The 16,115-nt window shown below is 56.4% G+C and overlaps 1 protein-coding gene across 21 annotated transcripts in view; it reads right to left on the minus strand.

Moving 5' to 3' along the window:
- Nucleotides 1-16,115, minus strand: part of NFASC (neurofascin) — a 195,377-nt gene that overhangs the window by 21,308 nt on the left and 157,954 nt on the right. For 11 of the 21 annotated variants that reach the window (XM_070474614.1, XM_070474620.1, XM_070474617.1 and 8 more), the window contains 6 exons: nucleotides 14,975-15,090; nucleotides 13,070-13,274; nucleotides 11,741-11,863; nucleotides 10,438-10,611; nucleotides 8,024-8,038; nucleotides 2,175-2,396 (listed from right to left, as the gene is read on the minus strand). In XM_070474614.1, coding sequence (XP_070330715.1) covers nucleotides 2,175-2,396; nucleotides 8,024-8,038; nucleotides 10,438-10,611; nucleotides 11,741-11,863; nucleotides 13,070-13,274; nucleotides 14,975-15,090 — 855 coding nt within the window. The remainder of the gene's footprint in view (nucleotides 1-2,174; nucleotides 2,397-8,023; nucleotides 8,039-10,437; nucleotides 10,612-11,740; nucleotides 11,864-13,069; nucleotides 13,275-14,974; nucleotides 15,091-16,115) is intronic. The other 10 variants (XM_070474621.1, XM_070474630.1, XM_070474628.1 and 7 more) reach the window with 4 other exon arrangements.

Genomic DNA, 16,115 nt, shown 5'->3' on the forward strand with positions numbered 1-16,115 from the left:
ATTCATTTTAGGTGATGAGCAAGAAAGAGATTCCATTGATGGTGCCAGGCCTTCTCCGCAGGCAGGGCAGAAGGCAGGCTTCTTTACTGATCTGTCAAAGGTTTCCACTGTATCGGCTGCTTTAAGTCAGCCCGAATCCCAGCTCCTTAGAAGCTCATGGCTCTTTCTAGTGGGAGTGAACTGTGATTGGTTATGGTTTAGGGACTTGATATTTTCCCTCCTCAGCTCTGGGCCCTGGAAATAAGCCCAAAGATTTGGGTTTAAACAGTTTGACCACCAATACAACCCTGGCCCAAGGATGACTGTCTTAAAGGCAATGGAGAGATCAGGGCACTATTAGATAAGGTAAGCAATGGGAAACCAAATGATTTTTTGTGGGAGGTGGAGGAAGGGTCTGCCATCTAGAAATACCAAGATGATGATCATTAAAGAGATGAAAAGCTCAGAGAGAGGCAGCAAGAAGGAAAGCTATCAATGACTATAAAAACAACAAGAATGGAAGGGAAGCAGGGATTGTTCTGTCAACTCCTGAGATGTGAGACTTAAGGGGTATCCCTCGAGATCAAAAATGGAGAACTTAAGGACAAAGTCCCATTTCACCCGGAAAAAAAAACATAGGAACAATCTTATCCTTAGGTTTAAAAAGTGATAAAAATTAACACTCCTCTTGGAAACCCTGGGAAGCAGAGCCCCTGTGCCGCGTGCAGGTGGCCCTGTAAGGACGAGCTCAAAGCGGCCCGGCCCCCGCGGCATCTCAGCGCAGCTGCGACTCTGCATGCGCGTCCACAGGCTTGTCCTCTGCGGCAGCAGGGCCGACCCTGCCAGAAGGAGCAAGACCCACTCCCTGTTTTCGTTTTCAGTGCGTCTCTCGTGTGAGCTCCGAGCCTCCAAGTGGGACACACAGGCCCACCTGAAGCCTCACCGTGGCCCCAAAGAACACCCATCACCAAACTGCCAGTGGCAGCTTCTCACAGCCTAGTAGGTTTCTCCTTAGCCAAGTTTTTCCTGCAGAGCAGGCTGTTTACATTTTTGATACTGCAGCTTTAAGCCAAATCAGTTTTCAAGGTCTGAGGAGCATCACGTCAGCTACACATTGCATGTCTCACGGCTCATACAACTCCATGTAACTGGATTAAAGGAAGGACTCACACGTGCATTAAGCCTCCATCCTCACTCAGGTGCTGAGAGAACAGGGGTGCGGTGAGTGCGGCCCTGGCAGGTGGAAGGACGTGCCCAGGGGAGAGGGGCCTCCAGTCCTGCAGCTGCTGGAGGAGCATTCTGGGTGCTTCCTGCCAGCAGCCCTGCTGCTGCATAGCGCTGACTTCACAGCTAGTCTCTGGGCTCCACAAGCTGGAGGCCCTCCCCTCCGCGGTAATAGGAGTGTTTTATGTCAGTTCTCAGAAGCACTGCTGAGTCCCCGAGGGGTCTCAGCGGGCTGGAAGTACAGAGCTTCCGGGCCTGTCTGCCTGATGCAGGAACAGCACATTGTCTGGGCTCAGCAGGCTAGCCCTGGGATCGATCCTTCCCAAGGGCCCCTAGAAAGCCTGCGGTTTTCCCTCTGTGTATATATCCGGGGGCGTGGGGAATACTAGGGGGGAGAACAACAGAGCACTCCTCAGCATTTCAGGACTCCTCGGCAGTACCATTTCCTGGAAGCTCTGACCTTATTAAAAAAAAAGCCTATAAACCTGCTTTTCTTTTTCTTTTTTTTAAACCTGCTTTTCCAAGAGAGGCTCCAGAGCCGGCTACTCCCACCTCCCCAGGCTCTGCCGCAAGGCTTGGGCAACGCCGCGAGGCCAGGAGGCCTTCGTAGGCCAGTTGGCTGATGTCTGCCCCTCTCCTTCCCCACTCGCCCCCTCTGCAGAGCTCAGCCCTCAGCCGATCCCTCAGTATGGAGCTGGAGGCAGCCCTACCGTCTGACCTGGAGTACCTGCCTGCGTGGTGTAGCCCTCTGCTAAAGAACAAGGATCTGAGGTTAGGACACGGGGTCTGCGCGGTGGAGACCCCCCGCCCCCCAAGTGGGGGCAGGGTGCTCTGCGCCTCGAGGCCACCAGCCTGAGAACCCAGTCTCCCCCTCCTGTCTGGGGAGGCCTGTGGACGGAGGGGCGGGGCACGGACGACGGGCAGCACCCGATTCTCGGGCGGAGAGGCGGGGCACGGATGATGGGCAGTACCCGATTCTCGGATCTCAGTCCTGGTGGCGGCGGGACTCTCCGTGGTGGTGGCGGCGGTGGAGGCCGTAGTGGCTGTGGCCTCGGTGGTGGCGGCGGTGGTAGGTGCGACAGGTGGGACGGTGGGGACTGTTGTGGCTTCGGTGGTGGCGGTGGTGGCAGGGGCATCGGTACTGCTCACCGTGCCAGGCACACCCACCGTGGTCGGGGGCGACGTGGGAGGCGCTAAGGGGAAATGTAAAATAGCCGCGTCTGGTCGGTATGGCTGGACACACGGCCCCGCGTGCAAGGCAGGCAGCCCACGGGACAGATGGAGCTGAGTGACCGGAAGGCTCCCCAAGCAGGACAGATGGGTCAGGCAGGTCGCAGTCAAAGAGAACAGGGCCACAGGAAGGGAAGAGAATGAAGCCTGTGCGTTTCATTTTCTTCTCAAGGCCTATGTGGCTCAAAGCACCCAGCATGCACCCAGCCAAGGGCAGTGGTGAAGATGGGACATGAACTGAGTCGCTCAGACCCCAGAGATGACGTGGAGTCCCAGGCCAAGCGCCACCCAGCAGAGGCCAAGCAGCATCACTTGGGTCCAGGCCTGGGGCCCGGGCCTTGAGGTGGGCAGCTGGCAGGGCCCTGTCTGCAGGAGCACCAGGAAGCCTGCCATTCCCAACCGTTCACTCCAAAACGACACTTCCTCCTGCCTGCTTGAGTTCTAGTACCACCCAAACCCAACAACAACAGACAGAGAACCATCCCTACCGCAGGCAAGCCTTGCCCCGTGCTTCGTCTTTTCTGCCTCCACCGTCACCCCTTCCCCAGGCTCTCAGCTCTTATTCATTTCCTGCCTCTCTTTCCCTTCTTGTCTGCCCAGGGATGGTCCTTTCTACAATTACCCCAACACACCCTGGGGGTGACAGAGAATGAGATGGTTGAACGGCATCACTGAGTCGATGGACATGAGTGAGCAAACTCAGGGAGATAGTGAAGGACAAGGAAGCCTGGCGTGCTGCAGTCCAGGGGGCCACAAAGAGCTGGACATGACTTAGCGACTGAACAACCACCACCCTAACTTGTCATAACTGCCTTTCTCTCTAGGACATGTGGGTCCTGGGCCCCACTTCCCCAGCCCACAGTAAATGTAGAAATCCCAAGATGTGAGTGAGGTGCATGCGGGCTGCTTTTTTGCATAAATCTTCAGAGGGCTTCAAATCTGCCATAACTCCTATTTTGTCATCTCCCATCCAAAGCTACCCTTTGACAGGGGTCAGCCATAGGGGGTTAAGTCTATCATGACAATGTTTCCACAGACCCTCTTTCTTTCTACAAAGAGTTGTGGATGCTAACAAAGGGCTGGCCTATTACTCTCTTTTTTTTTTTTTTTTAAATTTTTTTCTATTACTCTTTAGTTCCAGTATTGCTAACGCTGAGAAGACTGATGGGGAAATCAGAGACAGCCAGGGACACCTCTCCACCTTACCCTCTACCTCCTGTGATCTGACCAGTCTACTTTCTGCCAACAGGGCAGAAGGTAGGGTGTCACTCAGCTGATCTGACTCTTTGCAACCCTATGGACTATAGTCTGCCAGGTTCCTCTGTACATGGAATTCTCCAGGCCAGAATATTGGAGTGGGTAGCTGTTCCCTTCTCCAGGGGATCTCCCCAACCCAGGAATCGAACTCAGGTCTCCTGCATTGCAGGCAGATTCTTCACTGACTGAGCCACAAGGGAAACCTAAGAATACTGGAGTGGGTAGCCTATCCCTTATCCAGCAGATCTTCCCAACCCAGGAATCAAACCAGGGTCTCCTACACTGCAGGTAGATTCTTTACCAACTGAGCTGTCAGGGAAGCCCTTAAGACACAAATAGGTAACTCTAACTTCCAAGGAGGAGAGATATCCTATCTTATCTCAAATCTCCAGAAGTTCCGGAAAATACTCTCCCTACTCCCCAGAAGAGGACCGGAGCAAGAAGGAAACCAGAGAGAAAACTGCCAGAAAGCTTCTCTCAAGAGTTAAGAGATCCTAAGCCTTCTCAACAAGAGCCTGACCAACAAAAGCCCTTTTCATTCCCCTGGGCCTCCAATGTTACAAGTGCCCCATAGAAAAGGAGGGACTATTCCCGGGATCCCAGTTGCTTCCCTATTTGTAAGTTCAGATGCATTACTGGGTCTGAGGGTGCTGACCACAGAGGTCACACTGGGCAACTGACCGTGCCCCATGCATTCCAGAGATTCCTGGACAAGGTCAGGACAGATAGCACTACGTTCCCCAAGCCCCGGTCAACACGGACATCAGGAAGGCGGGCGTGGGGGGAACATGTGGTGGGAGAAACTCTCCCTCTCACAGTCAGCATTCAAGGATGCGCTTCAGGTGGCCCAGACCTAGAAGGCAAGCCTGGTGCTGTAAGAGGCCAGCCAGCGGCAATCTTCCTGTCCCACTCGCCAAGACAGGCAAACAGACAGATGCACACACAGATACACACATGAGCCTGAGACCCAGAGGGCAAAGGCGAGCTCCCTCCTAGGCCTGGTGCCTGGCAGCTCTATGGCCAGGGACACACATGGGCTTTTCCAGCTGTTCTGAACTTCTGGAAGGAACCATGAGAAGCTATTTTGTCTATCTGGACAGGACCACTCTGATTTGGCTCCTTATCAATAATGTGTTTTCTAATAATTTCAGAAGGCTCACCTTTGCTATGACTACTTAAAAGACATCATCATAAAACTGATACTCGCTCTTAAGTCATTCCCCTCTGTATAGTGTGGAGATGCGGGCTTCCCCACATGCACACAGTGGTTCTGCATTTCAGCCCCTGGAGACTACACACACACTCCCTGTGGGCGCCGGTCCTCCTATAAGCAAAGACACATGCTCAAGCTGACACAGGGCCGACAGGAGGCCCACACGCGGCCCCGGGCACTCCAGCGAGCAGCCCTAGAAACAGAGATGCGGAGAGGGCCAGAACAAGTCCTTCCTGGGCTCCGTGGGGCAGAGACAAGAATGAGAAATGAAGATGTTGCCACAGTCACAACCCGGTCCCTCTGTCCAGAGTGGCAGGAGGAAAGGTTTTCTCTGACAATGGCTACCTAGATGCTTTTCCTTCAGCTCGGCAGCAACAATCAGGCATTAGTGAGAGGGGCCCAGGAGGAGTGGGAGGAAAGGAATTGCTCCCTAGGCGCCCTCCCAGAGGATGCCCAGCACTGCAGGTGCAGTGGAGGAGGTGCCTTGGCAGGCCGAGGTCGCAGCTGGTGAGTTGGCACTCTCTCTGGTCCACTGCTAATAGCATCTACTGTCCCAGGGATGGACAGGGCCAGAGAGACTGGGAGGGCAGAGGCAAGAAGGCAAGGTTCTGGGGGAAGGGATGGAAGTCAGTGAGTGGGTTGCCAGAGCCGTGTACAGGTGGGAGGGAAGGGCAGGTTTTCCAGGGAAGCTGCCCAGTGTTCCAGTCTAAGGGGATTCAGATGACTTCAATCCCCGGGGCGGGGTTAGGGTAGCAGATAAAAGGGGAACAAGGTCCAGCAGTGGGGCTCATAGGCAGAGAGGCCCACGGGCTGGACGGATACATTGCTGGGTTAGGAGGTCATCTCCAACCACAGCAGGAACTACGGGCTGCAGAACCAATACGGTCACTGCCCAGCACAGACCACCAGGCTGGAAACTGAGGGACGGAGGTCCAGGCTGGTAACTGAGAGCGACAGAGGGCCAGGGTGGGCCTGGAGGCACAGGACCCCTCCCTGAAGGCGGTGTCAACCCAGGGGGCTATCTAATGCATCCTGGAAGACGCCCCAGCCAAGGCGAAGGGTTTTCCACCAGAGTTTTGGGTGACACCACGCAAGAAATGGAGAAAATTAAGAGACATCATATCTATTATTCATCTTTTGTCGCCCAGAACCCACCATGGAGCTGCTCAGCAAACAGCAGATATAAGCTGAGCCAAACACGAGGGAAGCAGTTCCCAGACATTCCAAGGTGGAAGGCTCGGTCCAGAAGTGTCCACCTGGTGCGCAGGCTACCTTGGCCAAACACAGATGGCCAGAACAGATGGGCAGCAACCCCAAGAGACTGCAGACATGGGCGCAGGAAAGGGATTATCTTTCCTGGGTGAGAGGAACACATCAGTTTGGGGGAAAAATACCCACAATTGGAGAGAAAGAGAGGGAAGGGAGCAGCAGGCTGGAGTCCAGACCACGCTAATGATGGAGACCCTGGGCGCCGTCACCTGGCACCTTCAAGGCTGGGAACAGCCGATGCTACCTGCACAGCTCATTTACCAAGAAGCACACTGCACTTTTACCACTGTGCCCCGCAGAAGCAGAGCCCAGGAAACACGTGACCGACGGGCAGACGCCCCAGCTCCCTCTGCACACCAGGGTGAGCTTGGATCTTTCTTAAACGAGGAGGAGGAAGTAGGGGGTTTGGAACCCATCCGCCTCACACCTGCCACACAAGAGGGGCGTCACAGCCTGGCATGGATCCCACTGAGCAGAGCAGGCTCCCTGCCCCCAGGCCCACCTGCCCCGGGTCCCGGGTCCCAGCATGGGGAGCGGTCTGCGAGCTGTTTGACCAAAGAGCTTCCGGGTGATCTGCGTGGCTTCCTCACTGCCTCTCTCCTTTTGCCTCCACTGAGTGCTTTGGGGACCCCAAGCACCTGCTGGGCCAGCGCCAGGACCACCCCAGGCTGTGTGGACGGCCTTCCCCCGGTCTCCAGGCCCAGGACCCCCCTCTGCCTCCCGTCCCAGCAAAGGTGGGAGGCGCTGGCCGTTGGCCTGGGTTATCTGAGGGCAGGGTGGAGGGGGGAGCATGATGACTGCGCGCCACCAGAGGCCTGGCTGGCGGGACCAACGCAAACAGAGGAAGCAGGGTATGCAACAGAAACAGAAGCAACCTACAGAGAGGAGCTGTGCGTGAGGGTGGGGGGCAAACCGGGAAGGTGGGCCCTCCCAAGCCAGCCCTCCGACTGCTCGCCTGGAGCTCAGGCCCCCTACTGCCTGGAGCCTGAGGCGGCCCCCGGTGCGCTCTGCCTTGACGGAGGGCGGGGCCGGCAGCCCGGGTCCCTGCCCAGCCCCTCCAGCCTGTGCCAATGCTCCTCGGATCACAGTGTGAGGGGGCTGGGAGCAGGGCCTCGGAGGGCAGGTCACCTCCTGCTCCAACCTGAGCTCCATACCGCCCAGCTCCTCACGGTGTGTCTGCCTCCCAGACTGACAGCGGGGACTGTCCTTAACACCCAAGACTGAGAAGCTGGGTTTCTGCGGGCTGACACGACTCTCAGCCCATGGCATCCTCTGAGACTCCAGGTCGGGGGCGCCTGGCCCATCCCGGGACAGACTCACTGAGCGGAACCCATGGGAGATGGGAGAGCTGGTGCCAAGCCCCATGCAGCATGCAAGGCCAGCATGCACGGCACGTTCGCCCTCGGGTCACCCTTTCAGGGGGTGGCAGCCTGACCCGGAAACAGGAGCCAGCTGCCCCCACCCCCAGAGCACAGCAGGTCACCCAAGGGCTCTGGGCCCGCTGTGCTCCGAGATGACAAGACCGGGCAAGAGACCAGGTGCTCAGAGGAGGCAACCACTCAGCTCCAGAGAAAGCTGCAGCTCCAGGGAGCAGGTCTGGAGCCTCCGAGTGGGGTCCCTTCCAAGCCAGCCACCTTCGTTACTGAAGGGAGGGGAATGTGTTGGCTGGCTCTGCTCTGGCCCTGCCCTCCACACACAGCCTCCTGCAGAGTCCGGCTTCCCACCCGCTGAAAGGGTATGTCCCAAGAGCATGCTTTCACCCCAGGCCTCTCCCTCGGTCTGCCCTGCCGGGCTGGCCTCCACCTGCGCTGCCCCATGCCACGCCCGTTACCTCTGTGGTTGGTACAGTACCTGCGGTTGGAGTGGCTTCAGAACACGGCACCCAAGATAGCCAGAGAGGGAAAGGGAGAAAGAACGAGAGGGGAGAGAGAACAGAGCACAGGTGAAACCACAGGACAAGCAATTGCAGGAGAGAAGGTTCTGGCTCGAACTGACCCAGACAGTGTGGCTGGGCGCTGGCCACGGCCCTGCGGATGCCACCTGGCCGTTAGGGATCGTGTTCAACCCCACGGGGGTCTGCCATGCTCCTAGAGAAAACCTTCCTGGGTCTTGGAGCCCTTTCTAACATCTTTGCTTCTACCTCAACTCAAGGACATCTAGCAGGTGGCAGCAGACAGTCCACCTAGAATCCCATGTCTGTTTTGAAGGGTGTGTCCCTCCCTAGCGGGGCTGATTTTTATGAAGGAGCTGGGTGACCCTCGATGGTGCCAGGAACTGAGGGCATAAGACAGAGGTATATAGGAGGACACCAGTCGCAGGTGAAAGGATGCCTCCTTTATCCCCAGGACAGGCGTTGGGTAGCTGAATCATGCTGGGGTGGAGGGAGGTGGAAGATGGGTTTGGTGGGAAGCCGGGGCCTGTGATGGGCCGGAGCGCGGGGCCCTGTCCTGTGTCCTGCTGCCCCCTGGACTGCATGAAAGAGGAAACTCAGCTGCGGGCTGAGAGCCTAAAAGGAACTCGTGAATCTGCTGCAAAGCCCTCGGCTGAGACCCCTCTTTGCTCTCTTGCCCCCTGGTGCTGAGATCCTTCCCTGCTGGGCAGTGTGGCTTTGTTTATCTGATGTTCTGTGTTGATGGGGGCGGGAAAAGGGAGGGAGAAGAGGCTCTCTCTAGTATCTCCTTGTAGAGTGAAGTAATCAAGGAAGGGCACCAGCCCTGGCCTGACCTTTGGTAACAGGCATGTATCAATCACTTACCCAGTCACCCAGCCCTAATACATTGTCCAAGTACCCGAGAGACTGGAAGGGAGACTGGGGAGGGGGAGTATTGTGTGGCTCACCCCTGGTTTACAGGAGCAGACAGGGACACACGCAGCACCGTCAGCCTTCCCCGGCTTCAGCGGCCTGGCCCCTCGCGCCTCTGCTTCGGTGCTAGCCTGCTGGCCAGGGGAGCAGGGCTGGGGGAGGGACGTGGGACTGCTTGTGGCGCTGAGCTGGGAGCCTGAGGTGAGGCAGCAGGCCTGGAGGCACGACTGCTCTCCTGGGCTGGGAGTGGGCTGCCCAGGAGGCCCCCCCAGGCCAGGCCTGGCCAGCAGACCTCAGCCTTCTGAGGAGAGTGCTGGACACAGTAGCCTGTGGTCGGCGTCAGAAATCCTTAACCACATGGCCCCTTCTTTGCAGCCTTCCCCTGTGGACTCAACCCTATTCCCTGCCCCACCACTGCAGTTCCGCCACCTAAACACTGCACTGCTCCTGGTGAATCAGTTGGATCCTCTTGTGGGCATCCCTCCTTCTAGGCTGGGGGCTCATCGGTTTTTATATTCCTGGTTTTTGGCACAGTTGTCCGGCATCTCGGGCAGGGGCTCTTGAACAGCCCACAGTGCCTCTGGGAAAGCAGAGCCCCCACCCCCTCTCACGAGGGTCTGCGGATGATGCCAGGGCTTCCAGAGCCTCTCCTACCCGAGAGCTCCCCAACGCCATGAACAGGGGCGCCAGGCGCCCTCTAGTGGACTTCGCGTGCGCGCATAGCTCTGACCCGGGCGCCCTCTAGTGGACTTCGCGTGCGCGCGCAGCTCTGAGCCGGGCGCCCTCTAGTGGACATCGCGTGCGCGCGCAGCTCAGGGCCAGGCGTTCGCGGCCGGAAGACGCCAGAGCCTGGGAGAGGAGCTCAGGCGCGCGCTCTCTGTGAAGCTGGCTGGGCAGACGGCTGTTTCTCAGCTCCCTGGCCTCTCCTCGGCCGGACAGCTCACTCCCTCCAGGCCGCCAGGAGGGCTACGTCTCCTCCTCGGCCCAGGACGCCGGCAGTCAGCGTCAGTCAGGGCTGGCCCCCATTCCCCTCAGCGCCAGGCACCCTCAGAGGAGAAGGGGCAGCCCCAGGGCCCTCAGCGGCCACCTCCATCACAGCGCTGCCTCCCTCACCTGGCAAACACCTTCCTGCTCTGTGGAGTCTGTGAGCACACTTACTTCCAACGTGCTTTCTCTCGCCCCCTCAGCTCAGCCATGGCTCACACTCTCTTCCCTGCACCCCCAAAGGTGAAACAGCTGAGCAAGCCGAGGCCACGTGGACACCCAGGTCTCACTGCGTCGGTCAGAAGACGTGTCTTCCAGGTCCACCGACGGCACCTACCTGTCGGCACGCAGGCTGGCTTCCCCCTCTGGGGGCCCGCCGGCCCCCGCCATCCCAGGAGGCCAGAGGCCAGCTCAGGGTCTCTCTAGGCACCTGCACTCCCCGGGACCCTCCGCCCCGCGGCCGCCGCACTGCACCTACCTTCATTGGGGGGCGCTGGTGACTCCTCCGTGACTGCTTCCCCTGAGCCCACCTGCGTCCTGGCACTGAGGGAAAAGCGGTAGCGCGACACGGGGTCTGCTCTTTGCACCGTGAACTTGGTCTGATTGGGAGAGAAGTTTTCCACTATCTGCTTTCCTACTTTGGTTCCATTAACTGGAGAGAGACAGGTAAGTGGAATTGAACTTTAGCAATGTTGACCATGGTGGGTTATATATAAACTGCAGCTGGAAGGAGGAAGCCTTCTCGACTCTGCTGGGAAGGGAACCCATGAAACCTGCCCGTGATCTTAAGGACTCGGCCTGGGAGACGTTTCAAAGGCTGAGTGTTGGGCCACAACTCCTCTCTGGCTCTTTGATGACGCACCAGGGTTAACACTTTCCCACTGATCTCATTATTGCTAGCTCAACACAAGGTTATGTGGCTGATTCTGAAAGATTCAACTTTTAATCCTCGAGCCTTTTCAACAAGGACAAAACTTGAGTTCCTTTTTTCCTTTCAAACAGAACTAGGGCAAAACCACTAGAGCTTTTCATTGTTAATGCCTCCTTTGTAAAAGGCCTATTCACTATATACCTCAGAGGGGGAAGGTCAGGTCCAGAGATGGATTCAGAATCACATGCAAGCACACAGTTGGCTATTAAAATCCTTAACAACACAATGCCTGCCCCTTGAGCCTCACATCAAAGCATAACATCACCTACTTTAGAAGACATTTGAAAGTCTTTCAAATGAGTGACACTCCTGTCCCTGCCTGGTGATGCTGAATTCTTTAGGTGAGGTCATCCCAACCCAGGCTCCTGATTGAGCCAATATTGAGTACTGAATATTCAATATTCCATGGCAACTCCACAAACAACTGCTTTACCAAAAACGGCAACTTGTTAAGGTGGCCCCAAGGGGCAGTGTTGGTGGACCCCTATGCATGTACTGTCTGCCCTAGTTGATGGAAGCTCTGTCAGGTAAGAAATGTTCTGTCCTAGACTTGAAGGAGTTAGAGACTCTAAGATTCCTGAGCCTGGGGGTTGAATCCCTCATCAGACCAGAAGTCCCCTTTGCCTCACCGGCTGACTGGAAGCCCCCTGAAGGAGGAGCTGTGACAGGAGTGGGAATTGGGTCTCACTTGCCTCCCATAACCCTACAGGAAGCTTTTACCCTGCCCCTTGCATCCCTCCACAATGCCCTGTGTACCCAGAGGCTTTCTACCTTGATTCCTTAGGAAAAGTGGTGAGAATGGGGTTTCTGATTCTCAAGATTACCCAAGAGAAAGAAGGGCAGAACGTACAGGCCACGTATTTGAGAGTATATCCAATCAGGATCCCATTGGGGTGTTCTGGATGATCCCATTCCAGGTTGATTGTCTCCAGGTTGGGCTGCCGGACTCGGAAACGCCTGGGGGCACTGGGTACTTGGGGAAGGAGGACAGAGTGGGGGACATGGCGGGAGAGAAAGGGGTGGGCAGGATGAGGAAAACACAAGAAACAAAGCACAGGTATGAACACACTGACCTCTGGACAACCCCCGTGCTGGATCGCTGCTAAGCCACAACCTGGAGGGCTGAGGTGGCTAGTGCCCACTGCCTCATCCAGAATGGCATTTCCCCACATCTAGGACAAGCATGGCTCAGACTTGGTTTACATGGGGAAGGAGTCAGTCAAGGTCCCCTTTAAAAACTACCCTGAACACAGCACACATTAGGCTCTGATCCCACAAGAAACCTCCAGGTTGGGCAGAATCATCCTCAGGTAGGAAACCAATTTTAGCCTCTGTTTGGTAACAGAAGCCATGGTTCTCAATCTTCAGACAAGGGTTCTCATCACAGGGTCAAAGTATCAAAGTCTGGCCTCTGGGCTGAGAAGAAAGAAACCCATGTTGGAACATGTGGATGGTGCCAGGGACAGGAGCAATGGGGAGAGGCTGGTGATGAAAACCAGACAAGGAGGAAGGGATACAGGAATAAAGAAATAAGGGAGAGGAAACAGAGGAGAGGAAAAAGGAGGAGGGGCAGAAGAATGGGGGAAAATAACACTTAAAAAGGGAGGAAGGAGAAACAGAAGAGGGCAAAGGAAATGCCAAGCTGGTCTGAGGGGCCTGGCAGGAACAGGAGATGGGCAGGGACCTCCCCAGGGGTCCAGCTCCCAGGACCGGGGTGCCCCCTGAAGGGCAGCCTCTAGGTCACAGCGGTGACAGGAGGGAAGGTCCTTGGGGTTGAGGCTGGCGAACCAAGCAGATGCCTCCTGGCAGTCCAAGTGCCTTCTGGGAGTCCAGGTGCCTCCTGGGAGTCCAGGTGCCTGAGCCCCCTCAGGATGCTGTGGGTGGGCCCCCTCAGGAGACCGTGTGCGGCTCCTGCAGTGCCCTTCGGAGTCTGTGTACACAGCCTGTCCAGAGTCCCATCAGCCGTCTCACAGTCTTGTTCTGACACAGAACTGCCTGTCGGGGCAGCCGCCTTGGGGACAGCACTCCACGGGTACCATCAGCGCGCTGGTCATCGCTCCGTGAGGTTGTGCAGAGGTCAACTTGTGTCAGCCGGGCAGAGCTATGTTGGAGATGCTTGGGGCCACTCGGCCACGCCACCCGCATCCTGCCCTCCCCGGGGAGTGGCAGCTGGACCTACCTCCTTCCGGGGTGGTGAACTCCTTGGTTTCACTGCGAGGCCCATCGCCTCGCCCATTGACCACAACCATCTCCAGCTTGTAGTTACTGTAGGGGAAGAGGCGGGACACCACGCCACGCAAGCGGTCGCCGGGGAAGCCAGCTTGCTGCCTCTTCTGAGACACCCACAGGTTCTTCAGCAAGCTGCTCTCCCTCCAGTAGTAGGCCTTAGGACAGAGGCGGGCTGGTGAGGGCTTGGCTGGGCAGGGCGGGGTTAGTTGTTAGTGGTGCTGCTGGTGGTGACTGGTCTTCCCTTTCCTGGCCACGGGCTCCGAACTGCAAAGGCCCTCAGCAGCCCCACCGAGGGCTGGGGGAGGCACCTGACAGTCCCCAACCATTGGCCACTAGTGCATGGGGACCAATGTCAAACCAAGTAGACTTTTTGGTTTTGATCATTTTCTGAGCTGTGTCGTCTCTCTGGGACCAGGCACGCTGGCCAAACGTACAGCCTAGATGCTCCATCTTGAGAGTTATTTCCAAGCTCGGAATAGGTTGCTCAGGGAGTCTGTACCAAAAGCACAAATTTGAGCCAAGGGCCCAGGCATGGAGAGCTCTTTTCTGTGCTCAAAGACCACATCACCTTGAGTTAGATTTAGTATGGTTTAGATTGGCAGCAGACAGGAGCTGAAAAGTAGCAGGTTACCCCCAGAAGTCTGAATACAAGAAAGGGTTGTTTTAGTCCTTTAAAATAAAAAGCTTCCTTTTGATACTGTTTAAAATCCATTAGGATAGTGACATGTCCAAGCCAATGGGAGACCAGGCTGTGGGATGGCAAGAGCTGGGGTGGGATGGGACAGCCTGTGGAAGGGGGCAGTGCCACAGTCAGAAGTCTGAAGCATGGGGTGTGATGAGCAGTGGAGGGGAAGCCCCAGCATCACCCGGGGCCTCCAAGGACAAGGTAGAGACGAAGTCCAGACTTAAGAAGGGGGCCCAAAGAGAGTTTTAGCCAAAAACATCTCCAGGCAAGTAGGTTAAGGGTGCAAGTTGGGGAAGAGCTCATTCAAGCGTATATATCATCTCACTTTCCTTCCTTGGCCTGCCAAATCCATTTCCCTAGAAGAGACTGACTCCCCCTGTGCCACCAATTGTCCATCAGCCAACCCCCAATGACCTATAAGCCACAGAACCCATGTCACCCAGGGTCATAGCCTCTCCAGGAGTTTTAAATAGAACAACTCATCAGGGAGAGCCTTGCATACCCTGGGTTTTCTCTCCCTTCCCATTCAAAGAGAGAAACATCAGGAAGAGAAGAGGTGGCCAGGGGAAGTCAAGGGCCTTAATAAACTGGAGTTGGCTGTGACAACAGGGAAGGGTTTGTACCCTTGTAGTAGCTCTTCTGGTTAGTTGGGGCTTCATGAAATCAGATTGGGTGAGGCAAGCAGCCCAGAAGGGCCTTTAGAAGAGGGGAGGGGTGTAGCTCAGCGGTGCCTCAACACTGCCTCTGAAGATACATGTGTGTCCTCACACAGGGAGTGCAAGCATAATGTGTTCTGTATGGTCAGTGCAAACCCAGCACCCACCTGCTGAGCAGAATCTCTCAGCACACCTGCTGCAGGAGACACCCTGTGTATCTGTGTTTTTTCTGAGTATATTTTGAACAGCTCACTCTAGACATCGTGTTTTCTGTGTTGGCTGTGCCACATGGCTTGCGGGATCTGAGTTTCCCAGCCAGGCCAAGGAGGTGAAAGTGTGGAGTCCTAACCACTGGACCACCAGGGAACTTCCAGACATCGTCTTCTTAAACCAACTCTGGGTCCAACCACTATCCCAAGGACCCCTTCCAAACATCTCATGTACCGCGTCTGCTACCCCCTCGCCCTGTTAGGGAGCTGCGAGGTTAGACGGGGCCTGCAGCTGGCTTCCTCACTCGATATTCTCTGAGCTGGCCCTGGACCGTGTCGGAGTAGACGCGGTTCCACTGCAGGCTGATGGCGGTGCTGTTCAGGACTCGGATTTTAACATCAGTGGGTGCAGCCCTGGGATCTGCAACATGTCGGGACAGAGAGCTGGTTATGCAGGTGGGGCTGCCCCCCCCTGACTCCAGAGCCCCCTCCGACTCGTCTGCCCTTGGCTGGCTTGCCCCTTCAGCCCACTCTGGATGCTGGGCACTCCCTCCAGGCCAAGTGGCGTGATGGCACCCCACTGTGGCTGGCCTCCCGCTGGCTTACCAACCTTACTGTTTTCCCTCTAATCCTACCCTCACACTGGAAATAGTCCCCCTTGAGTGGCATTTGTCTCTTGCCAGGGCCCTGCAGGAAACATTGCCTGCAGACTAAAGACGCCCTAGCCTAGTTCAGGAAAAGACTGATTCTGAGATTACCTGCAGAGGGAGGGACACTGCCCCCATAACTGGTTCTGTCCCTTGTTTTTTCTACTCTGCCACCAAAGTGGTTCTGCCCTATCCCCTCTAATGTATCAGCTGTGGGGTACACAGGTGCAGTGGAAACGGTGGGGTGGTCCGTGAGTCCGTGGCTAGATGCTGCCTTTTCCATACTTACCCTCCAGAAGCCCCCACCGCCTTCTGTCTGGAAGCGTCTGCCACCATGGAAATGAGGAGCGGGATGGACAGAGGGCCTGCTGATCCCCGCTCCCTATCTCCCGAGGGGGTCCAATCCACAATCACCTTCAGGGAAGCGGGGCACAGGGCCTGACCCTCACTTAACTCCTACCTCACTGTCATGAACCCCACTGGCCCTGCTCATGACCCCAGCACTGGCCCCCGTGAATCCACTCTTCCCCAAGACTCTCCTCCCTCCTTCCTTTGGGTCATTCCATACACCTCCATGGTTTCTTCTCAGATCAGACCCAGATCCACCAGGGTATGGATTACCCTGACCAGGAGGGGCATCACTAACCCTCCTGCCTTGCTCAGCAGCCGTAGGACTGATGTGCTAGGGACAGAGAGGCCCCCACTGCCTGGACAGCCAGGTACACACTTCTGCACATATCCCAGAATTACGCTGATTTCTCCAGCGACAGCCTCCAAAGAACACCTCTTTTTATGCCCA

Source organism: Odocoileus virginianus, chromosome 11 (assembly GCF_023699985.2).
Source record: "Odocoileus virginianus isolate 20LAN1187 ecotype Illinois chromosome 11, Ovbor_1.2, whole genome shotgun sequence".
In the NCBI taxonomy this organism is placed as follows: Eukaryota; Metazoa; Chordata; class Mammalia; order Artiodactyla; family Cervidae; genus Odocoileus; species Odocoileus virginianus.